Source organism: Arvicanthis niloticus, chromosome 18, assembly GCF_011762505.2.
Source record: "Arvicanthis niloticus isolate mArvNil1 chromosome 18, mArvNil1.pat.X, whole genome shotgun sequence".
NCBI classification, from domain to species: Eukaryota; Metazoa; Chordata; class Mammalia; order Rodentia; family Muridae; genus Arvicanthis; species Arvicanthis niloticus.
The window spans coordinates 44,109,589-44,129,737 of record NC_047675.1 but is presented as its reverse complement, the minus strand read 5'-3'; the positions used below and the strand labels follow the sequence as shown (position 1 = coordinate 44,129,737).

Genomic DNA, 20,149 nt, shown 5'->3' with positions numbered 1-20,149 from the left:
GGTTTTAAGGGGAAAAGTTGGGGAGTCTGTGCTAGGATGAGTTGGTAAATCCTGATCGGACATGTTAGCCAAATCATGAATTTTGACTGTTGAACCTTGGTGTTTGGTCTAAGGAATATCAGTGGACAAATAAGAGAAATTACCTTGGGGCTAGCTTTAGGGATGTGATCTAATGGTTCTTAGTAAGGAGAAGGGTAAAGGGCAAAACCTGTTAGCACTATGTCTGCCATGCTTGGGCCTGCTAGAGCCTTTCACTCCGCCCCACTCTTCCTGAGCTGCCCAGGGTGAGGAACCTCTTCGTCCTCCAAGTTTCCTGTCAGCCCCTTAAAGAGCCTGAGCTGGGCTAACAACCCCGCAGATGAAGAGGATCCTTAATGCACTTCACAAGTCAGCAAAGGAGAAGTGGAGAGCCCTGGCTTTTTTCCTAATAGGCTCCGGTTACCTGCCGCTCTGGGCCACACGGGTGACTCTAATTGGATGAATCCAGCCCTAGAAAAATTCGTGCTGCCAGCAAGCATGAGGTGTAGGCCCAAGGTACCTACTTCTCCATCTAGGTGCGACCTTGCCAGCACCAAGTTTCTCACACCATATAGTGGAGGGGACAGGAAAGTGCAGTGGTTAATTTCTAAGGTCAACTGGATTTAGAATCACCAGGGAAACGCACTACTGGGTCTGCCTGAAACGGTGTTTGCAGAAAGGATCAAACGAATCGGGAAGGCTCACCTATAATACGGGTGGCCAGCACCTTATGAGCTAGCTGCACTAGACACCAGGACCGAACAAAAGGACGAAGGCACGCTGGATCCCAGCATTCATCTCTCTGCTTCCTGACTATGGATGCCACGTGACCAGCTGCCTCCTGCTCCAGCCGCCATGACACCTCGTAGCAACAGACTGTGCCTGGGAACTGAGTCAAAATAATCCCTTCCTTCCTCAAGTTGCCTCTTGTCAGGTGTTTGGTGCCAACAATGAGGGAGGGTGATGAATACAGTCATCTTCTGCAGCAGCCAAGTTCGTGGAAGTAAAATGCAGTGGTACCATTCATGATGCATGCCCACAGCAAAGGTCCTGTGTGCAGGCACCAAGCACTCAAAGAGTCTTGTGCCCCAGGTGTCGTGACCCAGAGTTGCTTGGTTTTCTGTTTAATCACACTTCTTTGAGACACAATTAATATGACATGATTTGTATCACAATATACCTTGCTGTGGGCCTAGGTAATATGTTCATAGCACTGGTGGGCATGGATTACACTACTATTCCATTTCAAAACATTCCCAGCATCCCAAAGAAACCCCTTATCCTCAAAGTTCTTCCATCTGGCTCCTCCTAAGCCCTAGGCAACCACTAACCTGTTTTCTGTTTCCAGGGTTCGCCTGCCCAGAACAGTTTCTTCCATTGCATAGACCCATAGGACAGGTGGCCTTTTGTGTTTGAGAGTGAGTCTGAATCTCCATCCCAAAGCTGTGTGACCTTTATCGGGGTCTCCAGGGTCTTTCCCATATGGGCAATGAAATCAGAGTGGATTCTTCATTATAAAGACTTGGTAAGCTGATTCATTGGAAGCTCTGGAAATGGTCCCTCATAGTCAACACCACACAGGGAGGGCTCCTCACCCACAGTCAACACCACACAGACAGCCGCCATTTTTGCTGCTGTTATTTCTGCCTTTGCCGCTCTCCTGCTCTTGCTGAAAGGCTGACTGGGATAAGAAGTAGAAATAAGATGGAGTACAAGAGAGGAAACAGCTCCTGCTCCCCCCGATGCATACCCAGGGGTAGAAGGTAGGACCAGGAGCCCAGCTCAAGTGGGTGCAAGGAATCTCATCATACACACATTTAACGATCACAAATCTAGTACTTTCAACCAGGAAAAAAAAAAAAAAAACCATAAAAACAGAGGAAAAAGAACAATGTCACTACTGCAATTAAATGTTGTGAAATTATATCTTGCCTGTATTCTTTGTTACACGCTGTACATGGCTGCACGCATTATACGTTTTTTCCATATTGATTACAGCACAGGCTTGCATACACAAAACCACGCTGCACTTTAATGGGCAACTTCAAAGATTTCAAGGTTAATGACAACTCTGTGTTTGCTTTAAACCCTGACTTTATAACCCAACCTCTGAGTAAAATTCAACTCCATTGTATGGCAACAATACCAATTTAGAATTATTCCAGATGAATTAAATCAACAATAAAAATATGGAATATCCCTAGATGAATTCAACCAACCAACCAAGCAACCAACCCACCCACAGTCCAGAGCTGGATGCGAGGCTGCAATCGACTCCAATTGTTCAACTTTCTTCTGTTCTCCACAAACTCACAGCATCACTTTAAAAGTAAACCACATAATCACAGGACTCAGAGGGTGGCAGAAGTGAGTTGAAAAAACATGGGAATATAGTAATCTGTCACCCAGGAGCCGACAGACAGGAGAGGCAGGAGCCATAAGGCCCCTCTGTGTCTTTCTCCCTCTCTCTGTCTCTGTTTCTCTCTGTCTCTGTCTCTCTCTGTCTCTCATTCTTTCTCTCTGTCTCTGCCTCTCCTGTCTCTGTCTCTCTCTATCTCTCTCGTTTTTTCTCTGTCTCTCTGTCTCTCTCTTATTTTTCTCTCTGTCTCTGTGTCTCTGTTTCTGTCTGTCTCTGTGTCTGTCTGTCTCTGTTTCTCCCTGTCTCTCTGTCTTTGTCTGTCCCTCCTGCCATGTGTGTATGTGTGTTTGTCTGTCTCTGTGTCTCTCTGTGTGTCTCTCTATCTCTCTGTTTCTTTACCTGTTTCTCTCTGTCTCTCTGTTTCTCTTCCTGTCTCTCTCTGTCTCTTTGTCTCTCTCCCTCGCTGTCTCTGTCTCCCCCTCCCTTCTCTCTCTAGCCTGCTTTATCATACTTCAAAGCACTCACTGACACAGGATGGACAGCACATGCCCCCCCTGCTCAGTTGTATCACTGTGAGCATTCACTGAAAGGCATCCGGTCTACCTTCCTCACTTCTGCATTCCCAGTGCCTTGAAGGGTGTTGCACACCTAGCAGATGTTTGGCAGTGATGATTTACTGAATGAGCGGGTGAGGGCCATTTCTTTCAGATGTCTTACTTCCCTCCCATCTGCTGCCCTACAGACACTCCTCTCACCTCAGTTTGCTTACTTATTAATTACCTCAAAGGAGTGGGGAAATGTTCTATATCAAAAACAAGGCTAAGGTAGCAACCCAGGGCATTCGCAGAGTGTGACCATCTATAGCAGGAAAGGGAATATCTAGAGATGTTTGCTTACCCCAAATCAGGAGACTCAAAAGAAGGCCCTTCAAATGAGGAGACAGTTCCACTGATAAAACGAAACAAGAGGGCCAGAATTTGGATTCCTAGAACCCACATAAAAGCCAAGCAAATGTGGTAGCCTCTTGTAATCCCTGTACTCAGGAGGCAGAGGTGGGTAACCAGGGTAAGCCAGCCAGCTAAATGAGCCAGAATTGGTGAACTCTGACTTCAGGAAGAGACCCCTGCTTAAAATGGGAGACTGGTCAAAGAAGACACCAGTGTCAGCTTCAGGCATCTGCATGCGCACACAGGTTTCCATACACATACGAATATGAATACACACACACACACACACACACACACACACACACACACGTCCCCATTCACATGCAAACATGCATACACTCACAACAACAAAAGTAAAATAAATGAATAAAAATTTTAAAAGAATGTCCATCACCACGGTCCTTTCTTCCATCATTGGCTCTACTGGGGAGGTCCCAGGAAGTCCTGACAATGGGAAATGGGATGCCATACACTCGTCTCAGGGTACAGACCAACAAGTCCACACATCCGCATGCCTCCTCATTCCTCTGCTCAGGAACTTCCCAAACTACAGATGCTCATCATACCAGCAAAGGCTCCAGAGAAATACAGAGGAGTGCATGGTGGCAGGGGTACCAGGGAGAGAGCACCAGCAGAAGGTGGGCACAGGAGATTTCTACCTAGCTATCTGTCTTTCAGGTAGATAATTCGGAAATTTTACAAAGTTTTCTTATATGGACCCCAGACTCATGAGCCCATTTCTCATGACAGTATCAGATCAGTACCACACTCAACACTGGTTTAGTGGCATTCTGTCATGCTGTCTCTACTCATTCATTTCGGAGCCCTTGGGTCACCTTCCAGATTAGTCCTTGGCACCGAAGCTTGTATCTCTCCATTGCTATTTGGGAGAACTCAAACCAAGACACTGGGTTAACACTCCTGTACATTTGGATAACAAGAAAGCTTTAAGGGTTATACATTTCTCATAACCAATGAGAGCTGAATTCAAACTTTACCATGAACTTCCATGGGGCCTATGGCACAGCAGTGGAGTCCTGCATAAAGGAGAAGCTGGGGATGGGGGATGGAAGCCTGTTTCCTTGCCAGCAATCATGACCGTAATCACTTGTAAGTATCTTCACAACTTATCAGGCCTCCCTGCAGCTCCAGATCCATGAGTGTATGTGTGTGTGCACCAGCAAACATGTAAGCACCTGTTTGTGTAGGTTCATGTATACATACATATATGTGTAAGCATGTAGAAGCTATATGCCCTTCCTCAGGTACTATCCACCCTGGCATTCATTTGGGGTTCTCATCTGGTTTTGAGACAAAGTCTTATGAGGTAGTCCTGGCTGGCCTGGCCAAGCTGACCTTGAGCTTACAGAGAGCTTCCTGCCTCTCTGCCTCCAGAGTGGCAGAACTACAACCATGTGCCACCTTGTCTGGGTCACCTCAGATTGTTTGTTTGTTTGTTTCTGAGATAGGTCACTCATCCCCCCCCCCCCACACATCTTTCCCTATGTCTGTTTCAACCACATGAGAAGCTGATCCATTTTATAGATGAAACCACTGAGGTTGCATTGTGAATGAGATGAAGGCTTGAAACAACTTCCAAGTTCACCACGTGTGGGAGTCAGTTAATAATAACTTCCGAGACAGCCATTGTGATGTTTTAGGGAACTTACAGGTTGGTAGGTGGAAACCACCCGCAGTGGGAGTATTTACACTACAGAAATGGTCAAATAGTGCAAACCACACGGTTTAGATTTTATTTTTGAAAGAGGGAAAAAAAGAGAGATCCAGTTGTTAGGCATTTGGCAGAGCCCCATTCCCTGGCACCCAGTGGGATATTCTTATCCTGCGCTCAGAACATGGAAGTTACTGCCGACACCCATTACTGTGGAAGACAGGCTTGTTAGCATTCGTCAAATGACTCTGGAAATGGGAGATCATTATTTGCTCCATGTTAGGAATATTTCTAGCCCTGCTTATTGAATGTTCACAAAACCATTAAAAGGCTTGGCAAGGTTCCTCTCAAATATCTTTTGCATGAAAAGTCTCAGAGATTGGTTAATTGCGGAGGCTTTACCTGGGTCACTCCAATCAAGGACATAGCCAGGCTCCCATGGTGCACACCCCCAAGGCAGGTATACACAGGATCTGGGGACATCCAAATAACGGCATCCAGATGCTCCTCCATGCACTGCATTGTCTGGCTAGCATCCCCACAACACACATACACACATACACACATACACACATACACACATACACACATACACACATACACACATACACACACATACACACATACACACATACACACAGGGGCTCAGCTATTGTCAAGTGCCTGTGCTCCTCTTTGAACAATGCATTCCCATCAGAAAAGCCAGAACAAAGCAGGAGCCCTTCCCTTTCAGCTCTTGTCTGACATATCTAAGCCAGCCACCCTCATACCCTGCAGGCCCTCCCCATAAGTGCCCTCAACCACTTATCGAAAGTGCCCTGTCCCCTCTCTTCTAGATGCCTCCTCTCCATAAGCTCAGGCCCATAATATCTTCTCCCAGATATATCCTCCTCCACGCATTTGCTACCCTGAAGCTGGATGACCTTCTGAAAGTGGAAATCAGACCATCTCACTCCTTGTGATCTACATAGCTGCTCATCACTTGGAAACAAATACGAAGATTCTTGAAGTGACCAACAAAGGCCCAAAGGCTTGCTACCTCTTGGCCACACCCCTTACCACTGTCCAGGCTGGGTTGTCCCCTTCTGCACAGAGGCTTTACTCAGTCTGTCTCTACCTCATGGAATACCTCTCCCATGCCCACCTTCTCCTAGGCTTCAGTCCACCTACTTCCTCCTGAAGCTTTGAGCTCCATCATAAGGCTGTCAGAGAAGTCTCCTAGACCTTTGATCTGGGTCTGATGCCTTTCTTATTTCCATTATCCATCTGTTCATCCATTCATGTTTGCAGGGTGCCTAGGCTGTGCCAGGCACTATTGTGAGCCACAGGAATACAGGCTTGGATGAATCAGATGACAGCAATATGTGCCATCACGGGGTAGATTATTTCAGTTAGCGGTGAAAGACAAAAAACGGGACAAGCACAGTATGTGTGGTGGTGAGGCCTCACACAACTGTGTTGCCTTCCTTCATGGTGGTTGTCTTGCTTTTAAATTATTCATTAATTGATATTGATCCTCCCTGCCAAGCAAGGCCCCAAGAGAACAGAAACTGAATCTGCCATATTAGCAGCAGGACCCTAAAGACACCACCGTTACATGAAACACAGTGGACTGCTACAGACACCCTAGGCATCTGTGGGCCATACTGGTCCAAAGAGAGTTCTTCTTAGAGCAACTTATTTCAGTCCCGGGCCTGAGAGGGAGAGTCCCTGATGGTGGAAACCCTCGCCACACCCCTTTGAAAAGTCACTATGCACCTACTTTGCCCACAATTTTGACTTAAACCAAGGGCCAGCTGACTTCTGCAAAGAGACAGATGGCGTCGAGGGCCAGGCAGGCAGCCTTAACTCTGTTGTTAAAGCACAAAGCAGCCGTAACAATTCGATAAACGAAAGAGGTGTGGCTTAGGTCCAAGAAAACTATTTATAAAAACATGCTTCAGGCAGGAACCAGCCCACAGGCTATAACTTGTCACCTATGAGTCAGATGTCCCCAAATGCCCACAGCTCATGACAGTTGAGGGTGAGCCTGCCCAGCCCGTCACAGCTGTGGATTCTATGGAGATTCTGAAGCACATGCTTCAGGAGAACACAGCTACCGGCTCTGTCCTTGACCACACAACACAAATGGTACTCTTCCTCCCTAGGAGGGAGGCAACAGCCTGGGGGACCAGAGGCGGGGATAAAGGCTGCCACATTCCTCTGCAGGTCTCTAGACTCTGCAGGAGAATGATCTCATTTCCGGCCCTCCCTAGGCATGTGTCAAGCCTTCCGCCCTGCACCCAGCCCAGCTTGTACTCATCTGGGAGACACAGAGTCTTTGTGCCTCTACAGAAAATCGTTGACACTGGATGGTGTCTTTGAAGTTAGATGTGACATGCCAAAACATGCCTGTTGCTCGTGTTAATTTTCAAGAACTTGACTTTGGTTGGCAGTGGGGGAAAAAAAAATCACTTTACTTGTGGATGGTGTTATTTTTACCCTCCTTTGGGGGTTGGGGGTTGGGGGTTGTAGCTATGACAAACAACAGTCGTCAGAGGCCTGCTCACTATTAATGGGACAAGACACACAGGTTACCGTAATGTTTGCGGAGCCAGAGAACATCGACAGCACTGACACTGCATTCGGGACCACAGTGGGTATCAAATGTTCAAGACAGATGTGAAACATCACCAGCAGCATGAAGGTGAATGAGAAGTAGCCTCCACTGGCTCAGGGGTTCGAACATCTGGATCCCACTTGGTGGCGCTGCCTGGGGAGCTTGTGTACCCTGGCTGAAGAAGTATATCACGGGGGACAGGCTTTGGGTTCATAGCCTTGTCTCACTTCCAGTTTGTTTGCTGCTTTGTATCTGCAGTTGAGAATGTGATTTCTCAGCTTTCCGCTCCTGCCCCCTGGCTGCTGATACATGGGGATGTTAAGGGTGTGACCTATCACAGGTCGTATATCATATCTCTAACATACCAGGGTTCACAGTGACTCAGCGCTGCAGGCTGCTGCTGGTCTACAATGTCACTACTGTGAGTGGAGCCTCAGTCTGGGTACTGTTAATCTCCAAGAGCACTGATAATCGGGTTCTGGGGGAGGAGGGGTGGCCTTGGTGCCACCACACCCACATCTGTGTATTTCATCACAGGGATCCAAAAGTCACCTGCTCCTCCCCTCCATCCTCCTCATTACTGTGTGTCACTATTATTGTGTGAATGTGTGGTGTGTGTGCACATGCAGGGGTGAGTGCACACACTTGTGTGCCTTTGTTCAGAGTCTACAGGAGAGCAGAGGGTGTCCTACTCCATCACTGTCTGTCTTGTTCCCTTGAGACAGGTTTTCTCACTGAGTTTGGAGGTAGGCTGATGGCCACCAAGCCCTACTGATCCTTCTGCCTCCAGGTGTCACGGCACTGGGGTTTCAGGCACATTGATTTCAGGGATTTTAAACCCAAGCCCTGATGTTGTACAACAAACACTCTTACCCACGGGGCCAATACCTCACACCTGTGCAACTTCCTTTTAAAGTATCATGTCACTAAGAAGTTATCCACGTTGACTGCATTAAGCCTCCATTTATGACAGCAGAGTCATTCAGTGATAGGGACAAGTAAGTGGAATTCCTATAGTGGGTGCTGTGCTTCCTGGAGGGGCTGGGGTGGTTTCTGGCCAAATGCAACACAGTTTCTGCCTGAAAGGGGCAGTAGTGGCTCAGCTCCTGCCAACCAGCACCACATAGAAAGAGAGCTTAAATAGCCAGGGCCACCGAGTTTTCAAGAAATGTAGAAAAACTGGAGCATCTTTCAAAGGTATTGATGACATGAATTTTAAAAGATTTGGGCACCGGTTGCTTCCATGGGTTCAAGCTGACCAGGGGCTGCCAGTCCAAAAGCCCTGTCCAGAAGCCAGAATGAAAGTAAGCATTGGGATAGAGCCCATCAAACAGATGGCAGGAGCTTCAGACTGCTAATCACCCAATCCAACTCCCCCACTGGGCTCTGCCTAGGTGGGGAGACATCTCAGGTGCCAGTTCTCCTCGTTACTCTTAATCCAGAAGAGAAGAATGATTCTCACCCTTAACCCCAGGATACAACCACCATTCCACATCTGTGGTGGCAGAGGAGACAAGCCCTGGGGAATTGTGTTGGCAGCATCCCTCAGGAGGCCAGATTCTCCAAGGCGTCTGGACACCTTGCTGACAGCTAAATGGAAGGAGGGCCCAAGCTTCTGGCTACTTGACTTGATTCTACCAGACTGACCATTGTGATTGGATGACAGGACAATATTTTCTTCTTTTCAAGAGGTGCTGGGGAATAAGCTGTGGCTGGGGGATTCACTCTTCTGGTTGGTGTGTCTTGGGGAAAAGTTATCTTCTTTCCCAGACAGAATGGTTTCTGCCTCCGTTGCCTGAAGAACAAAGCCAGATCCAACCAAAATCAAAATGCCAGGAAATGTCCCAAGTTCCTCAGAATCCATACTGCGTTGTCTGCAAAGTCCTTTGAAAATGATTTCTGTGCTCGCCCTCCAGGGAAGGCAGGGTGGAGGTGTGAAGATAGAACAGAGGCCACAGCATTAAGAAGAAGGGAAGAGAGAAGGATAAACAGTTCATGGAGAATGATAGGACCGCCCATCCAGGACAGTGTGTAGCAGAAAATCCGGAATAAGAGAGTTCGTTCTGAAGGACCCGCTTTGCTTCACAGGAATTCTCCAGAATAAGAACTGCAGGCTCAGAATTTTGTAAGGCTGTGGATGGAGCCCCCTTCTGGAGAAAATTTTTCATCAGGTACAAAACAAGATCAAAACACACAAAGATGGGCATGTGTATGCACACACACACAACCGCCGGATGATTTTAGTCTGTTAAAATAATGTGCCTGTCAGCCAGGTAGGAATCAAAAGTGTAGCTTTGTCTTTTTCTTCCATAAAATAGAAGTTATCTGGGCTCCTCGGGTAGTTGTGCTTTTAGACAGAAAGGGAAGTTGAGGTTTTGAAAACCTGAGCTCTCCCTTCATCTAGAGAGTTAACTTCAGGTGACCAAATGATTGTCATAGCAAAGTCCTAGTTCCTGAAGACAGTACCATGGCTGGGCATTTTTTGGGGGGCGGGGGAGATGGGTGATTTTACTTTAACACACAGAGGATGCTTCTAGAAGAGAAGAGGTAGAAGAGAAAGATCTGCTAAGAAGACCTTTGAGGCTTCCAGTAATGTGGTGGAATTACATAAATCCAGGTCACTTATTCAGCCTGGTGGTGCATTAAAACTATTTTGGGTTTTGCTAAAAATATTTATAATAATAATGTTTAGACACGAGAACTTTTCACACTTTAAATCCTTGGTTCCCTAGAACTTCTGAAATAGTGCAGGCTGCCATAAGTAGGCGCCACAGGCTGGAGGTGCCCTCTCAGACTCTGAGTCCCTGGCCTCATCGGAAAGGCTTTGCACATGAACCAGGCTCCTAAAATAGAATGGGCAGAGTGGCGGCCACATGAGAAGATGTGGAGACTCACTTAAAGTCCTGAAAGGCAAGATCTCTCTCTCTCTCTCTCTCTCTCTCTCTCTCTCTCTCTCTCTCTCTCTCTCTGGGAGAGAACTTTCCACTTCAAACCAATGGCACAGAATCCCATGGAATAGTTCTGGGAACTCATGGAGGGACAGTCTCAAGACCTGAGCCACTCCCTAGAAATTAATTCTTGGGGGATTGCTCATGCATTGTGCGAAGCTGGGCTGGGTGGAAGTGCTGCCTCATGGGAGTGGGCAATCCCTACCACAGTGGAATTTCTAACGCACACTTCTGCTCATTTGTGTCAGTGGCCAAATTCCAGCTGCTACTTCCGGGACAGGTTTCCCCAGAACACCCAGGGGGCGAAAAGAGGTCTTCCAGTCCTTCATTGTTTAGGAACACCCCCTCTACTCCCCCCAATGCATGCAAATGTGGAAGGTGGCAAGTCTGCCAATGAACAGCCAGAAGCTGATAGCTTCCAAACTGGGCCCAGTGCCTGCTGTACGTTTGACTTCGTGGAAAAACACACACAGGCTTGCCCTAGCTCCGCAGGGCAGTGAGTAATTTGCTTTTCCACATTGTTTTTGTCTTTCCTCTCTGTTTTCTTTCTGCCTCAGGAAAAGTTTGGGTTGGGCTTGTCGACTCAAAGGCTCTGAGACAACCCCCCTCCCTCCCTCACACGTTCACTTTTCTTGATAGCACAAAGAAACCCACCCCTCCCCGCTCCCCCAAACACACACACCACATTTAAGTCTCTTGCAGGTGAACTCAACTGCACCTTACACAGGGTGGAGACTATTTCCCCTCCAGGTGCTTCTGCCAGGAGAACACCAGTTACTATCCTCAAGCAGATGAACGCTTTGATTATGCAAGACAATCAAAGTGAGAGCTAAGCCCCTCAGGGCTGGCTGCTTATTTCCAGTTCAGAAGCAACCGAGTGTGCTTTCAAAGCCACCTGTGTCAGCTGGCCCTGCAGGAAAAGACACACTGGTTGCTTTGCAGAGGTGCACTAGAGGAAGCCCCTAGACCCCTGGCAGGCTCTCCGGAAGCTCCCCCAGTCTGCTTTGCTCATAGAAAAACATCAGTTGGGATGAGTCCTGGAACCTAATACATACCGAGACAGGAGGACTATAAAAGTCCTGGGTAAGGCAAGAGTCCATGCCCCAGATGCCAACCGCTCCCAGAGAGGCGGGACTTATGAAATACACTGCCTAGGGCTGCCTGTTGCACGCCGCCTTGTTCACCCAGCAGTTCCAGGGCTGATGGTAATAGAGTCTTCTACTGTGGAGAACCTGAGAGCTCTCGGATAGGGTGAACAACTTGCCTATGGTGGGTCTATTAGCAGCAGAGGGCAGGAAGGATCTGTCTAAATCCTTCTATCCAGGTGTGCACTGCCCCACCTTGCTAAATTGGGAGATGCACAACCTTGTACCTTGGGGATAGTTAGAACCCTGGAGATATGGAAAGCAGCCATAGGATCTATAGCAAGGCCCTCGAGAATCAGCTAGAATCAGGTAGAAAAGAGCAACAGCTGTGTGTACCCCAGGACTGTGTGTCCACAGAAGGAGATGTCAGAAGTCAGGACAGGAGAGCCTGCCCAGCAATAAGCATCTTACTCTTACGCAGGGTCCTGGCAGGGTCTTGGCAGGGCAGAGTCTCTCTCTCTCTCTCTCTCTCTCTCTCTCTCTCTCTCTCTCTCACACACACACACACACACACACACACACACACACACTTGGGTCGTTTCTATGGTCATTGCATTTCTGGGGTGCCGGCTCCTCTCCAACAGCCATCTCCCCTTAGAAGGCTTCCTACAGAACCCTGACTTCCTCTCCTCTTTCCCACTTCATGCTCAACCCGGTGCCTCTTCCACTGGTACCCAAGAATCCTGCCCAGAAACTCAACACCCATGCCTCAGGCATCCCCCTCCTCCTCCATTCTCTCTGCATGGCCCTACACTTCTGCAACCACCCACTTGTAGGCTGCCAGCTCTAGGTCCCAGAGGCTGCCTAAAAGGACAAGGAGGGACTGAGTCAGTATGCCTGTATGCTTCCTAGAGCCTCAGTCCCCAGAGGAGGGCTGGGCGTGCCCCCTCAACCTCCAGTGGCGCTGGCCTGTCCCCTAAGTATTGCTTTCCTACACCCAAACTTCCAGGGATCTCCGAGCTTCAGCTGGGCTGAGGAGAGCCCCAGCATGCCTCCCCTGCTCTGCCAACCCTGCCCTGGCACCACCGCAACGATCTAGAGGGTTATCCGCCAGGCAGCTGCAGCCTGGTGAGAAGGCTTGTAACTTTTCCTTGTGCTCAGCGCCACCCGCCCGCCCGGGGAAGACAACAGAGGCTGCAGCCTGGGCTCTGGAAGGAGCTCCAGCTGTCTGGACAATGGGGGCCCAAGGGGTTGGGGGTAGTGGGCCCGCGCTATGGAGAGGGGATCGTGCTCAGGCCCCTTTGAGCACGGAGCTGGAGAGCCGGAAGACCCCAAAGCGGGAGCGGTAGGCGCCTTGCTTTGAAAGACAGCAGCAGCCGGGCTGCGGAGATCCGCTGGCGGGAGGTGCCTTGCAGCTCGCCAGCCAAGCTGGGCGAAGAGAGGACGAGCGCCCCGGGAAGTCAGTGATGCCAGCTCCGGCCTCTCCCAGCCCGGCAGCCGGCCGAACCGAATGGCTCTTCCCCCGGCTAAGGCACTGGGCAACCACAATCCCCAGGAGTCGCTTCGAAAGGAGTGTGTATCCGATACATGAACCTCTGGAGGAGGCGAACCAAAGTTACCCCACTTGATGTCAGTCAGGATGTCGCCTTTGCTTGCAAAAAGGCTCTGTCCTTCCGAGAATGAGCTTACACACACACACACACACACACACACACACACACAAACACACACACACACGCCGGCAAGAGAAGCCAGGTTCTTCTAGTACCGGAGCTGGGGGTGACCTCGCATCTGAGCTAGCCGGGTTTATGCACGGCGGTTAGCAGAAGCCCCGCGACCCTCCGGTCGCTCCTGGCCATCACCATGCACTGCGATCTGAATGCAGAAAGCTGGTGGGAGCGCGCTGACTGCGGCTCACATTCCCTACCTGGGACAGCAGGACGCACAGGGTGAGCGGAGTTCTCGGCTGCATCTTGCCCGACTAGAAGAAGCGCCTGGCGGCGTTTGCATTCACACACGCGGCTGCACTGAGCATATTTTCCGTGGGAGCCAGCCTTTGAGGAGAGGCTCTGCCTCGCCAGCCAGCCAACTTCCCAAATAGATCAGCGGCAGCATCGCGAAAGCATTGGGTAGCGGCTGATGACCAGGACCAATGGCTTTACAAGACAGATTCCTTCATAACGCTCCCTCGTTTTGCATGGCAGATAGGGGCGAGCACCTCGCAGGGAGAGAGCCCCCTCCGAGCAAGGAGGCGGCACACTGGCTTTTTTTTTTTTTTTTTTTTTTTTGACTCCTGGGGCCCAGCCTCACAAATCAGGCTGGGCAATGCCAGCTGATTCCACTTTCCCTAAGAACTGGAATTGCACCCGGGACCAGCAGCCACTTCTAACACATTGAAAAAAAAAAGATTCTCTTTATTAAAATGTTAATAAGATCCACTTTATTCCCAATAAATCACATAAAATGACCCCAGCAGCCCCAACCCTCTAATGCCCTCAAAGCCTTGCTGGTAGATTTCTTTAGCTTTGTTTTTTCGTTCGCCCTCTCCCCCCCCCCCCACCCCCCACCCCAACCGAAAGTGGCTCAGCCACGGTGGTGTTTGGTGTTTTTCTGCCATCACCACAAATCACAGAGAGGACAGATCAATTCTAGCTTGCAGGAAAAATCCATCAAGGAGCAATAGATTTTATTAACTGCTCAGGTGAGGGTGGGACTGGCCGCCACTCCACAAGCGTGAACCTGGCACCAAAGCCAGGAGCATGACTTGAGCAAATTCTGTTGGGTTTTTTTCCCCCCAATGTGGACGTGACCTTTCAGAGTCCCTGAGCTATTCCCAAGGGCTCAGAACAGTTCTAGCCATGACTCAAGGAATCCTACAGTTGAGGAGTGTTGGAGATTAGAGAAACAGGGACATGTAAGGCATTTCTTCCCTCACAGAGATCTAAAGCAAAGGCAGCAAAGTCCTTATTTTCATGCCGCCTTCTTCCTGAGAGGACTTACGGGTCTTACAATAAAAGGCATTTATCCAACTGAGACAGAGAACTTGGGCCACAAGGAAAGTCTAGGAAACCAAAACATCAACTCCCAACTGCAACTGATTTGCTGAGATTTGGACACATGAGCTTCCTAGTGGCCAAAGCAATACGAAAAATGAGTGGCATCCTTTATATTGTAGAAAATGTGTAGAAGTGACATTCAATACCGGTATACATATATCACGTGGCGTCTGTCATAGCAGGACACTGAGTAATGGGTCACATTCTTCTGATGGGTTTGGGAAATATTCCATTTACCAGCACAGGGCCTGGGATAATGAGACAGTGATTGTTGTGTGTTAAGGAATAGACAGCTAAGTCAATCAAGAACTAGCAGAAGGTAAGGAGTAAGGATCCCAGAGTCTGGAACCGAACCCGAACTAGCTTTCTGACACCCCAGCTCCTTATTCACAACAAGTTGCCCAGATTCTGCATCTCCATTTGTCTTCTGGTTAAAACTCTTAAGGTCACACTGAGGATTCAGTGGCACCTCACACACTCAAACTGACATGCTTTCTAAAATTCCTCCCTTGTCTGCCCTTTGGCCATAAGGTCCCCACATAAGGGGCATGTGATTCCCCGCCAAGGGCCTTGGTGACCATGCTTTCATGTCTGGGGCTTGGTTGTTTTAGCCAACTTCACACTTTACAGACAGCAATGCCATTCAGAGAGCCCACAGAAGATACTGAAGAAACTGCTGCCTTGTCCCCTTCTCATCTGATCTCCAGGAAAACAGTCATCTGGTCAACCAGGGGCCAACTACCCTGAGACCAGAGGTTAGTAAATAAAGACAGACAGAAAAGGAGGACCGCTCAAATCAGAGGATGGAAAATCAAGGTGAAGGTGCACTGGTAGACTAGGAAGGTCTTCCCTTATCTCCATAACAACAGCTCTGTCCAGGGAGGCCCCTCATTGAATAGTGTCCTAGGATGCACTCAGTGAGAATTGGTGTCCTGCCTTTGTACTTTGGTCAGCCTTCCTGGGCTCTCCCCAATCCATCATCCTTAGTGTCTCTCACGAAATAGATCTAGTCTTCTGCCTTCTAAGTAAATGTCAGGGCTAGAGTTGTTTCCAATTGGGGTGTAGCATGTGACCAGATTTAGCCAAGGAGCTGTGATTGAGAGTGGCATGTGTCACTGCAAGGCTGGAGTGTTTCATGGCCACTGTCAGACAGGTTGGTTGTTTTCCCTGGTAAATGGGGCTCAGGGGCCTTTGTGCAAAGTGCGTATACTGGGGAGTATTCTCAGGGAAATGTCTGCAGGAAGAGATCGTAAAAAGAGATGTGAAGAAGGTATAGTCACAATAGAGGCCCTGTCCATCCCAGAGCCCCCCCGTTTAGAACAACCCTTCAGACTTGACCCTGGTGGTATTAGGGGATCATAGAGGGGGTTCTTTGGTTTGGTTTGGTTTTTAGATGTATTTATTTTATGTATATGAGTATACTGTAGCTATCTTCAGACACACCAGAAGGGGGCATCGGATCCCATGACAGATGGTTGTGAGCCACCACCATGTGGTTACTGTGAATTGAATTCAGGACCTCTGGAAGAGAAGTTAGTGCTCTTAACCACTAAGCCATCTCTCCAGCCCCAAGGTCTATGGTTTGTTTTTGTTTCTTTCTTTTCTTTCCTAATTAAACCAGTCGTTAGATATATGCCCCCCTGACCCTGCTCCCAAGTCATGAGTGAGATGATTTGGCCAAGGGCTGTTCTCTAACCTGATCTCACATCCATCACATACATCGCTGAGGTGATGGTCTAGGGCACAGATGGCCCTGTGGGGTTGACGGCTTCAGCAAAGACAGATGCAGCTTGTGAAGTGAAATCTTGAGCATCCCATGCCAGCATCCCTGGGCTTCTTTCTTGGGAGCTTCGAATCTCCAGGAGAAAAGCTCCAGCCAAGTGTTGACTCTAAGGATGCCTGCACCTTACTCTTTCCTTGCCTTGTCTTCTACAAACTCACTCATCAATGCTGGGAAGAGTTGAGTTCTTGAGCCTTGAAATGTTCCTAATAACACTTGGAGGACTCTGGCTCTCTAAGATTAAAATGGTTGGAAGAGTCTTGCGGGCAGGATAAGGTCTGGGTTGGGGCCTGCAGATCCACCTACACTGAACTAGTAGCTTCGACACTCTTAAGTCTCAATTTCCATTCTGTAGAATGGGACTCCTCACATGGTTACACTCTTAAGAATGGCTTTCTTTTCTTTCCTAATTAAACCAGTCGTTAGATATATGCCCCCCTGACCCTGCTCCCAAGTCATGAGTGAGATGATTTGGCCAAGGGCTGTTATTTGGTCCCTTCCCTCCCCCGACCCAACTCCCCTCTCTACTCAGAAAATGTGATTTGGTCATAAAACATGGGATGGAGTTTTGATCTACCAAGACAGAAAATAAATCATTTCCTTCTGATGATAAAAGGCTTCTAAAGAGAAAATCCATCTTTTTTTTTTTTTTTTTTGGTTTGCGTGGTTCAGCTAGTTTTCCTTTTGGGTCCCTAATGGGGGGCTTTCAACTGATGGATCGATCAATGGTAGCCAATACTGCCCAGTTTTGAGAGCTGCAGCTCTCTACCTGTCCCCACTCTGCCTCCTCTCTGTCAGCCCTCAGCATCCACTGTATCAGATGGGAAACTGTCTTTAGACCCATGAAGGTTCACACCCTTTCAAGGCCCTTCAACTTGGCCTGGCCGGAGACCTGACAGATCATTCAACAGCCAGCAGCTGCCTCCTGTGGGTGTCAGGGGTCCGGACTATTTCCTCTGCTTGGATGGTGTGGCTGAATACATTCCAGAATGGGTAGAGATGGCTATGGATAGGCACATGCTTGTGTGTATGTGCACATAGGCATGCATGTACACGCGTGCCAGCTGCTATGGACTGATAGCAGTAGGTATACAGTATAGCCGAGATACATTTTTCAAGTTTTGCCTGGGATGTTGTTTGTAACAGAACAATGGCAAAATAAATAGGCACCTCCACGAGGAGAGACAGCTCTCAGAGTGACTGGAGGCCTGGGGATATAATGGACATACTGGAGTCGAATGGAAGGAAGTCTATGCTATACCCTAGCCAAGGAGTCTTAATGCTAACCGTTCTGTCATACTAAAATGGCACACAATCCTTCAGGTCTCTTCAACACCAAATTCTTGGTCAGAGAAGCACCCACTTTTCCTAAGCCAGAAGCTAGGGCTTCTTCAGAGCCCTCTGTGACATTCAATTCCTCACTCCAATCAGCATCTCCTGTTTTACCTTGACCTGGGCTATACCATGGGACTTGTAAGGAACAAGAAACAATAGCGGGCCAGCTAAGTCCAAGTCTCAAGAGGCCCACTCTGCTTCAGCTTGCTCTCTCTCTTAAGGCACAGGTGATGGACGGATGGACTCCTGACTCCCACAAGGTTTAAACACATGGACCCAACTGCTGGTGTTGCTTCCAAAGGTTATAGAACCCTTTGTTGTTGTTGTTGTTGCTGTATCCACTGAGATGAGAGCAAGTGGCTGCCATTTGCTTCCAACAACCGTGGAACACCATGGATCACCATGGATCACTACAAATCACTGGAGATCACCACAGATCACCTGTGGCCACACCTGCCCTCAAGAATGGACCTGAGTCAAAATAAACCTCTCCTCTCTCAAGTTACAGCTTATAAGAAGGTGTTGGATGATAGGACGTGAAAGGTAGCTAATGGGTTTTTGTTTGTTTGTTTTGGCTTGTTTTTGTTTGTTTTGGTTTTGTTTTTTATTACCCTGCATCTATGATGGTGCACTCCAACAAAAATTAACTTGGGGAGGAAGGGGTCTATTTCATCTCACCAGTTACAGTCCATTGTTGAAGGGAGTCAGGACAGGAACTCAAGGCAGAAACCTAGAGGTAGGGACTGAAGCAGAGACAATGGAGTACAGAAAACATGGCTTTCATTCATCCTCTTAATGGCTCCTGTTGAGCTAGCTTTCTTATATAATGCAGACCTACCAGACCAAGAATGTGCTACTCACAGTAGAACCGGCCCTCCCGTATCAATTAGCAATCAAGAAAATGCCTCACAGACGTGACCATGCAACCAGTCTGATGAAGGCAATCCCTCGATTGAGACTCCCTCTTCTGACTCTAGCTTGTGTAAAGTTGACAGTAAAACCCACTACACACACTTTCCCTTCGATCTCTCCTAAGCCTTGAAGTAGTGTTTGTAGGCAAGCTCGATGGATCTAGAGTGAGCATGTCGGTGTTTGGAGATCTCTGGAGGACACTTGGAGTAAGGCACCCTCTTGACTCTCCTTAGCAAGGGAAGAGCTGCACAGAGAGATAAGACAGGGATGTCTCTTTAGGACCGTGAACATGTTTAATAGAACCAATATTTGCACACAGCAATGGGTATGAGCTGGGGTGTATGGTAGTTTGGATGAGAAATGTCCCCCATAGGCTTACGTATTTGAACACTTGGTCTTCAGTTGGCCATGCTGTTTTGGGAGGTCACAAACTCCTACACGAGGCTTTGAGAGTTTGTAACTCCCTATGTCCCCTGACACACACACACACATACACACACATACATACTTCCAGTTTACTCTGCACGCAGTTGAAGAAGTGACCGCTCAGCTTTCTGCTCCCACTGCTCCCCAGTATGAAGGACCCCTGTCCCTATGGAGCCATAAGCTAAAATAAACTTTCTCCCATAAGTTGCTTTGGACATAGTATTTTATCACAGCAACAAGTGACTAATGGGGGATATTGCATTTCCTCAGCTAAATGGGCCTGTGCCCGTAGTACTCTTTCCTTCCTTACAACAGTGGGCATTCAGACACCAACCTTACCCCCTGACCAGAAAACCATTAAAGCCCTCTCTAGGTGTCTCTCTTATCCCAAATCAGTGTCCAGGGTTATGTCTTCACCTAGAACCAAAACAGATCAGTTCAGCAACACAGTGACTCTCAGAGCGTGGACCTGAACCAGAGACAGTCATACCAGAAAGGCAAATTTCAGATGTCTTTCCAACACCTAGTTTGGAAACTCAGGGGAGGAAGGTCTACAGTCTGTGTTTTACCACACAGAAAGCATATGCAAGAACCACCACTCTAGAGAGTTCTGCCTAGCTCAACGTTATGTATTTTGTCACTGAAAACTGCCCAGGAAGAGTCTACTGAAGACTGACCATGCTAACCATGGAACTAGGTCAAACCTTCCTCATACTGTGACCCCTTAATACAGTTCCTCACGTGGTGGTGAGCCTCAACCCCCAAATTATTTCGTTGCTGTTTTATAACTGAAATGTTGCTGCTGCTATGAATCAAAATGTAAACATCTGTGTTTTCTGATGGTCTTGGTTCACCCCTGGCTTCAAAGGGGTCATTGGATCCACAGGTTGAGAACCACTGAGCTAGGCAGCGGGACAAGTGACGATGTGGTGAGGTTTATGTGCTTAGGAAACTGTTATTCCGGGAGGGAAGATGTAACCCCGTCACAAGGTGCTACAGGAGGCTTGTGAGT

The 20,149-nt window shown here is 48.4% G+C and overlaps 1 protein-coding gene across 1 annotated transcript in view; it reads right to left on the bottom strand.

The window, feature by feature from the left end:
* The window catches only part of Cdh13 (cadherin 13), a 1,011,337-nt gene extending 997,464 nt beyond the window's left edge, over positions 1 to 13,873 (bottom strand). The window contains exon 1 of the mRNA XM_034522532.2: positions 13,556 to 13,873. Coding sequence (XP_034378423.1) covers positions 13,556 to 13,600 — 45 coding nt within the window. The 5' untranslated portion in view covers positions 13,601 to 13,873. The remainder of the gene's footprint in view (positions 1 to 13,555) is intronic.
* Positions 13,874 to 20,149: the final 6,276 nt, after the last annotated feature.